This window comes from Trachymyrmex septentrionalis, unplaced genomic scaffold (assembly GCF_001594115.1).
Source record: "Trachymyrmex septentrionalis isolate Tsep2-gDNA-1 unplaced genomic scaffold, Tsep1.0 scaffold53, whole genome shotgun sequence".
In the NCBI taxonomy this organism is placed as follows: domain Eukaryota; kingdom Metazoa; phylum Arthropoda; class Insecta; order Hymenoptera; family Formicidae; genus Trachymyrmex; species Trachymyrmex septentrionalis.
Window position 1 is genome coordinate 333,064 of NW_017305705.1, and position 14,694 is coordinate 347,757.

General features: G+C 31.8%; 2 protein-coding genes across 6 annotated transcripts in view; both read left to right on the plus strand.

Annotated features, from left to right (window-relative positions):
• LOC108752051 (E3 ubiquitin-protein ligase Nedd-4) overlaps positions 1-5,919 on the plus strand; it is a 15,932-nt gene extending 10,013 nt beyond the window's left edge. For both annotated transcript variants that reach the window (XM_018492648.1, XM_018492649.1), the window contains 9 exons: positions 233-283; positions 367-643; positions 741-799; positions 931-996; positions 1,073-1,302; positions 1,430-1,551; positions 1,657-2,296; positions 2,497-2,669; positions 4,043-5,919. In XM_018492648.1, coding sequence (XP_018348150.1) covers positions 233-283; positions 367-643; positions 741-799; positions 931-996; positions 1,073-1,302; positions 1,430-1,551; positions 1,657-2,296; positions 2,497-2,599 — 1,548 coding nt within the window. In that variant the 3' untranslated portion in view covers positions 2,600-2,669; positions 4,043-5,919. The remainder of the gene's footprint in view (positions 1-232; positions 284-366; positions 644-740; positions 800-930; positions 997-1,072; positions 1,303-1,429; positions 1,552-1,656; positions 2,297-2,496; positions 2,670-4,042) is intronic.
• Positions 5,920-6,900: 981 nt separating this feature from the next.
• LOC108751968 (semaphorin-1A) overlaps positions 6,901-14,694 on the plus strand; it is a 272,728-nt gene continuing 264,934 nt past the window's right edge. For all 4 annotated transcript variants that reach the window (XM_018492473.1, XM_018492470.1, XM_018492471.1 and 1 more), the window contains exon 1: positions 6,901-7,201. The gene's annotated coding sequence lies outside the window, so the exon portion shown is untranslated. The remainder of the gene's footprint in view (positions 7,202-14,694) is intronic.

The following is a 14,694-nucleotide window of genomic DNA, read 5'->3' on the forward strand; positions in this document are numbered from 1 at the left end:
TTTCTTTTATTACTTATTATATATTTATTATAAATTACATAAATAAATAAATTATATAAATGTATATATTTTAAAGTAATAAAATTCTGTATGTGTTCAAAATATATTCTCTTGAAATTATAATATGTGCACTAGCTTATTTATATTAATATACACATCATTCTCATTTTATATTCATATATTGTTTTTTATTGGATTATAATATACAAATATTTTTATATTACATTTACAGACTGATGATAACATCGACAGTCCGGCTGGTTCGAGACGTTCATCAGAGCAGGTACGTTTATTTATTTTATTATATCATTTATATTATCTAATATTTTATATATAATATTTTTTCTTTTATTGCAAAAATTTTAGATTGACAGTCCCAAACCTACTCTTCCTGTGTCTAATGACGAAGGATTGCCTCCTGGTTGGGGCATGCAAGTAGCACCTAATGGTAGAATATTTTTTATTGATCATAATGAGAGGGCTACAACTTGGATTGATCCCAGAACGGGAAGACCAAGCTCTATACCTAATAATATTGCACCATCAACGACATCGAGAAGTGATTTAGATCAATTAGGACCGCTTCCAGAAGGATGGGAGGAAAGAGTACATACAGATGGACGAATCTTCTTTATAGATCATAGTATGTGTATTATTTTTTATAATTTCAAGTTTTAAACTTAAATTATAATAATATTACACATATATATATAGTATTTATTTATCTTTTTTTGTTATAGATACACGAACAACACAATGGGAAGATCCGCGTATGTCTAATCCTCAAATTGCTGGCCCGGTATGGTTACAAACATTTTATTATATGAATCTTTTTATGTAGGAAAATAATATATACATATATATATATTGTTTTTAGTGTAGATATGTATATATAAATTTAACATATTGTGAATTGTTATTCTTTTTCAGGCTGTACCATATTCAAGAGATTACAAGCGTAAATATGAATATTTGAAATCACAATTGAGAAAGCCTGTATGTAGATATGTTCATTACTCATTAAATTTTGACATAGATATGGTTATATTATATCTGTCTAATCTTATTACAGAATAATGTTCCTAATAAGTTTGAGATAAAAGTTGGCCGAAATAATATTTTGGAAGATTCATATCGTATTATAAGCTCTGTTAACAGAGTTGATATTCTAAAAACGAAATTATGGGTAGAATTTGAAGGAGAGGTAGGCTTAGATTATGGTGGCCTTGCAAGAGAATGGTTCTTCTTATTGTCTAAGGAAATGTTTAATCCATATTATGGACTCTTTGAGTATTCTGCAACGTGAGTATAGAAACTCTATTTTAGTGTTTATATGTAATATATGATCTCTCTCTCTCTCTCTCTCTCTCTCTCTCTCTCTCTCTCTCTCTCTCTTCAAAACAAAAATGGCATGATTTTTTATTTTTAGTGATAATTATACACTGCAAATTAATCCTTGTTCTGGTGTATGTAATGAAGAGCATTTGAATTACTTTAAGTTTATTGGGCGCATAGCAGGAATGGCTGTTTATCATGGCAAGCTTTTGGATGGTAAGTCTTGATATGTAGTAAAATTATAATATTTGTAATAATAATATATGTAATGTACGAAATGTAGGTAATAAGATAATTAAATTAAAAAATTTTATTTTTTAGCTTTCTTTATTCGACCATTTTATAAAATGATGTTGGGTAAAGCAATTGATCTGAAGGATATGGAGAGCGTTGATTCTGAATATTACAACTCGCTTTTATGGATTAAAGAGAATGATCCTAGTGAATTAGAACTCACTTTCAGTCTTGATGAAGAAAGCTTTGGTCATACATCCCAAAGAGACTTAAAGCCAGATGGTGCTAATATTCCTTTGACCGATGAAAATAAGGACGAATATATAAGTTTAGTTATACAATGGCGGTTTGTATCTCGCGTACAGGAACAAATGAATGCCTTCCTAGAAGGTTTTAACGCTCTTATACCACCAACATTAGTAAAAATATTTGATGAACATGAACTGGAATTGTTAATGTGTGGTATACAGCATATTGATGTGAAAGACTGGAAACAAAATACTTTATATAAAGGAGACTATCACGCAAACCACATGGTTGTACAATGGTTTTGGAGAGTCGTTTTGTCATTTAGTAATGAAATGCGTTCTAGATTATTACAGTTTGTAACTGGTACATCACGTGTTCCAATGAATGGATTCAAAGAACTTTATGGAAGTAATGGACCGCAATTATTTACAATTGAGAGGTGGGGTACACCAGAAAATTATCCACGAGCTCATACTTGGTGAGTTTTTATTTTATAAAGATATTGCATTTGCTAAAATTTTTTTAATTTACTTCAAACTATATATACATTTTGTCTATTTTAGTATTATATTTTTTAAAAATAAATAAAATATAATCATTTACTAGTTTTGTTTATTATTAACGATGAAATAATTTCTTTTATATAAATATGTTATACAATAACATAAATTGTTCCAGTTTTAATCGTATTGACCTTCCTCCGTATAAAAGTTGTCAACAACTCAGGGATAAGCTAGTTAAAGCAATTGAAGGTTCTCAAGGCTTTGCTGGAGTCGACTAGCACGAAATACCTTTGTTCATGATGATATCTGTAATATAATAATGTATATAATTACATATATCTTATAGAGGTACACAGAAAAAATATTATCTTAATACGATTATCTATTTAAAAATTTCTGCACTTTAATGATTTTGTTGTCTCAATTATGAGCAACAGCATTATAAAATATATTAAAAATAATATGTTTAAAAGTTAAATCGCTTAGTTTTTCTAAATAACTTTCGATAAGTCTTTCAGCATATGCTACGCTTTTGAAAATACTTATTATAATGAAAAATATTTACATAACTGAAGTAGACTGTTAAAACTTGCAGTCACATATTAACTAATCCAATTTTAAAGACATGCCATATTCTTACTATTGCAATTATGGGATTTTTTAGGAGAAGTCATTTGGCTGCTATAACAATGTGATATTATGATATTGATGTATTAATTGATTCTTTTTTCTTTGTTAATAATATTAATAATGTTATGAAATATAATTTGTGCAATGGTTGTATATGATAAAATTATGACAAATTGTTTCAAAATGACATTATAATGACATGTTATCCTAAAAATTCTGTACACATAGATATGCTATCTTTTTTCTACTTCTAAATCACAAGATATTATATAATGCTATTTTGTTGTCAATAAACTCAATTTTTGAAATTTGTATTTATATTAAAATTTTGGTAAAGAGAATTAATTAACTTTCTTTTTAATTAAAAAATTTATTCTATAATTTTTTATATTCTTTACTCGAAATAATTAATTATTTTATAAAAAGTACATTGTTTTTCTAATCAATCAAACTTTTTTGATATTGTAAATATGGATTATATACATCATAATTTTAATTATATTTTTATGGCACACCAAACTATGCTTCTCTTTTTCAATTTTAACAGCATGTAAATTTTTAATTTGCTTAATATGTAAAGCTGTTTATATCTTTTGTTGAAGGGCAAATATAAAATGCTTGTCATATATATTTTACATGCATACACACACGCACACACACACATACAATGTGTGTGTATGTGTGTGTATATGTAGATGTAAAATACATGTTTTTCTTTATATACGTTGTTCCTTTTATGATTATGAAATAATAAAAGATAATATTATACATATAAATCATATTGTTCAAGAATGTATACTCTTATATAATATACAGAAGAATATAAACAGTTTTATAAACATTATTATGTTATTAGAAGAAAAGGCAAGAAACGATAAAACCAAAGCTAATGTTGTAACGATTTTATTTCAAAATTTTTACTTTATTTTATGCTAAATAGTATGAAATGAAATTATAGAATAAGTTATTAGATGAAAATTCATATTTTACATTATATTAATATATAAAGTAAAATACGCAAAATTTTATAAGCATACTAATAAACTTATTTATAAAAAGATATATTGAATTAACAAATTAATTGGTTGCAGGTGATATCATTAATAATATCTTGCTTGTTCTTCTGAGTTGATAATGACTTGGGGATATACGTTGCATTTAGGAAATATAATTGTATACAATAAATGAAGTATAACAAGTTGATTGTTTTTCAAAAATCTAAATCGTTGTGTATATTTTGTCAATATTCAGATGCAACAAAACTCAATAGTCTCGCATAGTCTCGAAAATAATTTAAATATTGCTCCTTGTTAATAATCGAAAATGACGAAATTAGTATCAGATATGAATGCCTATCTTGTATTATAACATTTATTCACAGAATTAACATACATTCTGAAGGATACGGAGTTAATATAACATTCCATCCTGTTTGTACAGTTTATTTTATTGTAAACAAGGTACGTCCCGTTAGATAATAAATAATATTGTCATGACAGAAATTTTGTGGCCTTAAATTCTGGTTATGAAATTTCTTATTTTAATAAGTCTCTCGTTCGTAAAATCTAGATTTGTATAATAGTAAAGTGCGCCAATTATTCGTTAAACGAATATCATTTGGTATTTCTTCATCTTCATATTAGATTTGCAGAGCGATATATATAAGCTTATATTTAATATGTTAGTATTTCCTAGCTTGGGAGATGACAAGTTGTATCCAGTGTAATCTAATATGTTATGAAGTGCGTTTAAGACCCTAAGCTCATTAATGGAGCAATGAACAACCAGCGCGCAATCTAATCTTCATAAATTAAAGTTAAGATCGGATAAAGAGGAAGATTGTCATTATGCATGTACAATGCAGTGTTCTCTGAGTCTGTCTTTCAAAACTGGTGATTTTATATTAATACTTAAAATCTATTTTTTTTTTTATAATATGATCGTATATGATCAACAAGATTGGTTCACTTAATTTATTTCAAAATATGACAAGCACGCATGTATGCGTTCGTTTAACATACATATCATATGAATTTCATGATTTGCAAAAATAGTATGGTGAAACAATAAGTAGTACATGTAATTAACGTTAGATGGACTTATAGAATATTGTCATAATGTAATGTAGACGATGCGAGAGACACGTAAATTTTTGTATTCAAGTTTGAGTATGTTCTATTTGTAGCTTCTTGTATTATATTCTTATATAAAAAAAATCATAAATACGAAAAAGCAGTACATGATAAGATATCTAATGAATTTAATAATTGCGTTTGGTATCCTATGTATCGCATAAACATTTTTACAGACAGACACAGAGTGTTAAAATTGTATTTATTTGTAAATCGACGATATCAAAAAGAAGATTTAAATGTAGGTATTATCAGATAGATATTCTATTTGAAAATAACCGCATTTATGCTTGATCTATATAAATATCCCGTAAAACTTAATGCCTTACGATAATTATATCACGCATTAGAATATATCTACTTAATGTTTGCATTATTATTTACTGATGTACGTTGACTTTATTATCGCGTCAGGTAGCTATTGTTTGACAGTATACACTTTAAGTGTCTTTATCTATATGTCTATACTTTCACTACCAATGCCTTATTTAATTTAGGACGGAAGGAGACTTAATTGTTTTAAGCTAGCTCAATGTGGTATACAACACGTTTTATTTACATATACTTACATGCACGAACTGAAAGAAATGCGTGACTTAATTACGTTGTATTCGTGTAAATATAAATATAAATAAAAAAGAATACGCTGTAATATATTATATAAAAAAAAATGAGCGCTTCTATATCGCAGTTGCAACAAGGAATACATAAAAGATATGCTTACCGTGCTATGTCCTTGCGTTATGATTATTAATTACTAACGAATACGGTGGAGTTTTCAATCATGAAAAAAATTTTAAGTATTAATATTATATTTAATGAAATTAATATTACAAGGCGAATTATGTTCTTATATAATATATATTGTGGAAAACCATACTATATATGCAAATAAATTATATTAAAAAGTTGCACATCACGTAATTCTTAATATCCACATAAATGATACAGAGATGCTTTTAGATCTCTTGATCTTGTAGATTTGTCGTTTTTATGTTATTAAATACGTCTCAAAGCACCAAAAAATGTATTGACAGAAAAAATCAAAATATTATTTTTATCTTATGAATTGTTTGGTCATCATTAAATCTAACGAGATACTCAATAAGTTATTTTTTACAAATTTTACATGTAATTAATAAGATTATAATTTGCAGATATTTTTTTAAGATAATAGATTGGATTTATGAAATATTTTATCGGCTATGATATACTTTTATTATATAATTGTTTTATTATATTAAAAATATATCAATTTTACAATAATGTATTATATTCCTTGATTTTCATTCTTTAGAAGAAATTTAGATTCTATATATCGAAGCAACAAATCATTAAATTCATTAATTCGGAGGATCCATTGTGTACCTTGAAATAAGGTAAAACTTATAAAGTGAGTAAATTCACTAAGTGTTAACAAATGAAATGGTAAATATTCCAATAAATTTGTTTTTCTTTTCATTTTATTCTATCGGACTATTTCAGGTTTCCGAATGCCATCCAGGTCATCATTTTATCCTTATTGCTGACCGAATGTTAAAATGATACCCAGAGAGCACTCGAGTGGGAATCTGGACGCGCCCCTGATTTTAAATGAGTCAGCAATCCAATGATTCTCGTCATCATACCCGATCAGCGTTCGAATTTCCCGCCCGACGCCGCGCCATCGAGTACACCCACGCGCCGCGAGATGGCCCTAGTCGCGAGCACATCCGCAGAATCAAAAAAGACAGTTGGGAAGTGTAACATCACACATCGATTCGGCGGCCCGCGTCGAGCCCGAAAAAAAAACTTTCTTCTTCCGCGTTCCTTGGGCCCGAGCTGTGTGCGGTCGCGACGAAACCGCTTAGCCCCGCGTCTAACGTTGACGCGCGCGTACGCGTGTGGTGCGGTGAATATAAGTGACTCCGAACGACGTGAGTACAAAGCGCGTTGCGCCGATGGAAACGTGACTGTCCCCTCGGTTGTATGTGGTGATTCCCGTCACGGGCAGCGACAGTGGGTAGCGGGTAGCAGCCCTCTCGTTCAACCCCCGTCTTCCGAGAGCCACGTCGCCGACATCGAGGGAGGGAAACTCGGCGTTCCGATAACGACCGCGGTGGAGGTCACTGCATTGCGGTGAGTACGTCGAACCCTGTATACACTTTGGCTTTCCGTACGACGTTTTTGTAAGTACGACACGGCACGCCTCGTCAACGACGGAATCCCGCTCCATGAAATTCTTTTCGCCACCCTCGTATCATACAAGCGAATCTCGTCGACCGGCCGTCAAGGGTTCATTACCCCCTCGGCAACGAGTACACACACGGCGCGGCGTCGCGCTCGGTCGCCGTGGCGAGCTTTCCGCCCCGCCGTGTCCATTGAAGATCCCTAAATCCCTTGCTGATCTCGTAGTAGAATCCTCGCGAAATTTTTGAATGCCCCGCGATGAGAAATTAGCCGCGAGAAGTTGGTCGCTTAAAGCGACGTTCGCAAGTACGGATTCAAATGCTGCGTACCGATCACTATCGGGATGCTTCTGATATTCGCCGCAATTTCTCTCGTGATCGATTGACGTTTTGAGAGTTTCGGAGTTTCGTTAGGGCAATGATAGAAGCGCGTTAAAGATCCTCTTAAAGACTTTATTGTAACACATGCTGTAGACATGTATTACTGTGGAACAACATAAATAATTAATTCTTATGCTGCAGCCATGATGTTTATACATTTGCGATATTGCAGCTGCTGGAAGTGGAAGCTAAGTAGAATATTGCACAAAGGTAGAATTAGTTTTTTATAAATACTGATTTTAATTACACTACATTACAATGTAATTTGTAATTTAATACACACGTATGTGTGTGTAATTTTACATGCAGTAAATATCATTCTATTGCCGAGGAGTGATTATTCAATTTACCTTCTTTTTTTTAAGTAACGGTTATCTTCAACGAAGAATAATTTCTTAATAATGATCTTAAAAATATACTTGTTAAAATTATTAGAGGAATTATATAGTATTCGAAACAAGAATTTATTTTCTTTTGAATATTACAAAATTGATTGAAGACGCAACTTTGTATAATAAGAAAATTGAATTTGTTTTAATTCAATAATTAGAATGTTAAACTTATTAGGATTAAGAATACATTTTGAATGTGAGCTTACGAGATTTGCGGGTATATACTTTTTAAATATTTAAAACAGTTTATTAATGCTTATGTAATATTTATATATTTTTCTGTGTTATGCATATTTTTTTAAATAATAAATAAGCAAATTAGAAAAAAAAATTAATTAGTTAAGTAAACATATCCATATCTATGTAGTGACACATATTTATATATTTATTTATTTGAGTAATTAGTTATTAAAAAAATTTACCCGCCTGGCGCATTAAAGTGCTTCTCGTATTTCGTTAATAACCCGCATTAAAATTTACTCAAAAATATTATTCCCATATAAACTCAATGCAAAATGCTCCATCGCGTATAATTTAATCATCTATGAATATTTTTCATGCAAATTAAAACATTGCTGTTAAAATGGAAATATATAATATGTCGAGTGTTTTATTTTATTAACAGCAATTAATATCTTTTGCGCCATTCGTGGGTGATATATAATCATTTAGGATTTAGGATGTCAAATGACATTCTGCATCGTGTTGAAAGGAATTAAAATTATTTTACACAACGTATCTAAAACTATAATTGTGTTAAGCTATTAATATATCATTGTTACTTTTGAAATGTTTATTATCTTAATCCATTGTATTACGTCGTATATGAACGTTATTATTATTTATTTAAGCAATCTAAATATGAAAATACATACGAGTTCCATGCAAAGGTAATTTTAAGCTTTGATAGATTAACAGTTAACATAATTCTCGCTTCCATGTTTTATGTTAAAGTTACATCGGAACATTTGTCGCGTGGCGTTTCTTCATTTGACGCCTCTCGTCAACGTTTTATCGACGTAATAAAATAATATCCGAGAGGAATTTTTTAACCATCACCGTATGTTGTATCACGCGTCGTGCGTTGGCGTATTTATATTGCGTCAGTACTACTGTGTGACACAACAGTATCGTTTAGCAATAAACACAGATAAAACTCTTCTGCGGTATTGATGTATATATTATGTAACTAATAGAGTCATCTAATCAATCCGTGCTTTTCGCTTTCCTCTCGCGAAGAAATGAAAGCTTAAAACAAGGGATCGTTGGATCTATTAAAACATTAGATCGAATACGCCGCAGTAGTAGCGGTTTTATTTGATATCGACTCGTCGCCGGTTGGCGTGTGTCTGTTTTTATTTAACTCACGTGATCACCTTGCAGTATCTCTCAGCAATACGTCGATATTCTTCTGTATTTTTCGTTGATATCTTTTTTTTCCTTCATCGAAGCGAAACTGAGAGAACGCGCGCGCGCGCGCGAATAAATATCAAGATGAGTGAAGTGATGTAGAAAGCCAGCAATCGCCATCGAGCGTTAATTAACACTCGATTAATAGCATCCTTTTACGTTTGCGAGCAGCGTGTGTCGCTTTGTCTCGAGCTATTTATTAAAGCGCATCAGTTTACATTGTCTTCTCGTATCCCGCGCGCGGCAGCTTAGGAGTGTCAAATGGGCTTTTCACATTAATTAAGAGATCTAATAATAATTAACCGTTCTTTGGCTGTTGGAGTACTCGAGCTCACTTGCCTTGTCAAAGGAGAATTGGCATAGTTAGTCGAAAATTGAGATCAAATATGTATCCAAAACATAAATATGTATTTAATAATTCTACATTGAAAAACAAATGAATTTTAATAGGCATTTGCTTGGACAGTTCTAAATAAATATTTACCAATTGTACATATATTTATTTGGTGCAAGAACTATTAATTTGTTTAAGTTTAACTACTTATTTTTTTATTTTTTGAGCCTAAATATTTATTTACTGTAAATGTTTATATAATATTATTCTTCAAGAAATATATGTGTTAAGATTTAATAAATTTCTTTCAGTGCGATATATTACAATTTTTCTGATATTAAATTAAAAGTACAGTTTTACTTTATAGCTTATTTTATATATATTTACGTGAAATAATTTCTATCATATTGTTATATCAATCGGAAGCCATAATTTTTTTTTTAATTTTTCAATTATTGATTCTTCTCTAAAGTCTTCTACAATTGCGTAAGCGTTGTAAAAAGTTGTAGTTGTAAAAATTGATCACAAATGAATAATCCTCACGTTCGATTGTGATTAATCAATTTTTACAATTACAACTAATTACTTACAAGTAGTTACTCGTATGCAATTGTAGAATTAGGCGAAAATTGATTAATGTTTAATTCACTCCAGGAGTGACAAGAAACGATCATCAAGTTTTTTGCATCATTTACCTGTCAAATTGCGTCGTGCTGTACATATATGAGGATAGACAACTGGTGTGTTGCGTTAATTACCGCGCTCGTAATTAGCCGTGTTTTTTCAATCGATTGGGTGTATTCTAGTGAATGTCCAGAGCGATGCAGTATCCAACAAGAAGATGGCGTCGATGAATCGGCTAGTGAGTTTAAATTCTCCCTCTTTACATCCCCGGGATTAATTGTTCATTTATTTTAGTCACGATGGCTGCATTTAGGGAGCACGCTATGCTATCAGGTGCGTAAGTACGTCTAATGAATGATAGAACGTATATAACGCTGATAGTGTACTCCTGGAACGCAGCCGACGCGATAACTCGATATCACGTTACAGTGACGATAGCATTTTGTACCTACACAGTTGGACAATTTGTGTTAAATTTAATGCATTTTAATTATGTGTCCCAAATGGTCTATTCAGATTTTTGTATTAATTCAACGCAAGATGAATATGTCAGGAAGTAATAAAATATTACGTAAAAAATTAACACAAAAAACGTAACCACGGCACAATTTATAAGCAATCATATTTTTCCATTAAAATTATCATTTATAACATTCAAATTAATATGTTATAGTAAATTTAATATTTGTGTAATATGTTAAATTAATACATTTTATTCATTTATCTTACAATTTACGTTGTAGAAACAACATTATTTTTATATTATTTGCTTACTTACTCATAAATTATGTTATTTTAACATCAAGAAATGTTGAATACATATTAATTTAATGCAAAATATTCCAATAACATAATCACACGATGTTGAATTAATATTACTTATAGAATATAAACATTCGATTTTTTAACAAGGACTCGAGTGAATTGTTTTTAACGCAAATATTTTTAAAGCGGAATAGATATATGTTTGATATATTTGGCGAAAGCGAGAAAGGAAGTTGTAGTGTAGGAATAAAAAAAACAGATCGTACGTGCTGTTTAAATGTTCTTGTGAGACGTATTTATTAAATGTAAGGTAGTACGTATAAATATCATGATTATAATACAAGGTTTCCTGTTTTGAAATGGGAAACTTGCATCGCCTATGTTCGTGTTTGTAAACTTATCTGCTTGAAACATCTTCGCGGAAGGGACTATCTCGTCACAATTCCGAGTTTAGTCGCGGGTAATCCTTAATGGGTAAAACGTGACAATCACAACGTGCCGTTCTCAGACGTACGCGCGTAGTCGTGCAAGACGATCCTTTGATCGCGATAAAACGAGGCGAACGCGTTGCTCGTAAATATCCGACGGCGCACATCGCAAAATTATGTCGTTGGGCGAATCACGTTCCGCAGCGCGGATACCGATAGCGTCGTCGTGTGTAGGGTATGACTGTACAATACACTTGGAGCATCCATTCATTCCCCCGTGTTCGCGTGCTCGGACGCTCGTTTCTGAATTTTAATCTAAATTCTTGTTTAGTTCGGTGTTGAACATTTTTTTTTTTTTTTTTTCTTTTCTTTTCTCTTCTTTTCTTCCCCACGACGCGACGCGACGCGACGTCGACCTTCTTCTCGTCGGGGAATTGCGTCGTTCTTTCTGCCATTCCTTTCCTTTTTCCGCAGTTCCTATCGAGCATTTGAGTTTCGCGCGTAGTCGACACGTGTTATAATTACGGAAATTCTCAGAAAACCGAGACGTGATGGCGCATCGTTGTGTTTTCAATCAAAACCTCCGAGCAATTTATTTATACGCGGAAGTCAGCGCTAGACGACACCTGCATAGTGCAGGCTGACAGGCAAAAAATTTGATTTTTTTTCTCGTAAAATGCTTTTAACGTTTTGAAAGGTGTTCTAACCGCAGAGAAATAGAAAAAAAAATTTAGAAAAAAAAATTATTTGACGCCGAATATGCGACGTGTCCCACTGTAAAATTCGTGGTTTGACTTTTGCGGTATTGCGTCACCCTGCCAACTTAACAACTCGCAATTCCAAGTTTCGATTTTTTTACGTACGTAAAACATCCCAGTAATCGAACATCTATAATGCTCCAGACACACCACATTTATTATTAATCTCAAATGCTTTTTTTATTACAGTGTCATAATTTAATTGTATTTAAAGATTACAATTAAATTATAATATTATATTTTAAAAAGCATTCGAGATTAATAATGCACGTGTAAAAAAGCATTGTGTATTAGTTTGCTGAAAACGGTTCATTAACGACGTTCTTGTTAACAATTTGTGCTGAATTTTTAACATATTTAGAGCGTTAATTTAACACAATGTGATTATTTTATTTAAAGACTTTCGTGTTAAATTGATACATTTAACATTTCTTAATGTCAAAATAACACGATTTATGAATAAGTAAACAAATAACGTAAAAAATAAACTGTTTTAAAACGTAAATTCTAAGATGAATAAAATATAGGTTAATTTAACATAAATCATAAATGCTAACTTTACTGAAAAAAATATGCTTTCACGGTTTGTTTATAAACTGTGTCAGCATTACCTTTTTATATTTATTCTTTTACATAATATTTGTGTAACATATTCACATTCCTTCTAACATATTTATTTTGTGTTACATTAACGTAAAAATTTGAGTGGACATGCGATTATTTTAAATTTTACACATTTTTTCCAACAGAGACATAAACAATTAAAATTTTTCAAGTACACGTTCGATCATTGGGACACGTGTATCTCATCTTTCACACGTTGCTTGCAATATTTTTTAAAACGTTAGAAACGATAAATATTACGAACTCACGTAGATATGGGAGGTAGAGACATAGGACTTCATTCTGATGCTATTATTAGTTCCGCGAAACTGGCGAACTTTCAACTCTGATCCGTTTTGCACGTTGCAATAATGCTATATTCACTGGTCTTGATATAATGCGACGCTATTAACGCGAGTAAGTGTCTCCATTTCGTATCGTGATACCACAATGAATGAGCATTAAGAATGCGGCCGAGAATGGGCTGAGAGGACACGGATGAAAAGGGGCGAATTAACAGGCAGCTGGAGGACGTAACTGCAATGAAATGGCACGATAAACGCGTTAATATCGCCGACTCGCTGCCGTGGAAACCGCGGAAACTGGGAAAACCGATAGACAGGGGACGCGCCGTCGACAAAGCCGAAAGTTATCCTAGATTACAATTTAGGTACACAAAGCGCTGACATCTCTGATCAAATAAGTTATTATGCTGCTATACGTGACGATCGCTCGCAAGACGGCGGACGTACCGCTTTTGACAATCCCCATTGTGTGCCTCGTTGTTTGCGTAACAAAGTCGCCGAAGAATTCACTTTACTTGCTTTTATCGGAAAATTAGTTTGCCACCTTATGTTCGCTGCTTTATAATCGGGATTCGAACTCGAAAGTCCATTACTTATCGAAAAGTTCTCCCGCTTTTGTTTTCGTTCATCTCGGGATAGAATGACGCGTGAAATTATTAAACGACGTCGCAGATGTTGCGAATAGTTATGGAAGGTAACGAAGTAAAAATCGATAAGGGCGAAGACGTAGAAAAAGTGCCGTGTGTTCCCCGATAGATTTGCATTTTTATCGATTAACTGAAAAATTCGCGATATGTTCTCGGATTAACGATGCGTAGGAAATTTCGTTCGTGTAATTCGTGATTTGCATTATATAATGGGACTATTGTTTACAACCAATAATGTAAACAATTAGATCGTTAAAATTATTGTTGTAAGCGAAGTTCGGCACGGTGGCGCGAGGTCAACTTCACCACAGTCGGCGACAAATGAAGCCGTGTAACTAAATTAGTTGCTATTCTATTTAGTTCACTAATTGTCGACTATACAACTAGTACTATTACGATTGTTGTTTAATGTAGTTTTCATATTGTCCGCACTAAGCATTCGATAATTTCGCAGAATACTGAAAAATAGTTTTCTTTAGAGCCGCGCAGACGCGGTTTCTCGCGGAACAGCCAAAGAACAATATTGACACTCAAGTTTCACATAATTCCACGTGTAATGTGGATCGTTATTATAACGTCATATTTTCATTTAAGACATGAATATTTATAACTTATGTGTATATGCGCTTTATATACTCTGTAAATTCTTTGGAGTGGAATCTCATTTTAAAGAGTGAAAATTGACCTAATCTTGAAAAGTGGCTCAATTTTCAATCTAAAGATTTTTTTTGTTTTTTTTTTGTTTTTGTTTTTGGAATGACAATTTATTTTAAACATTTTAGGGAGTGTACTTACA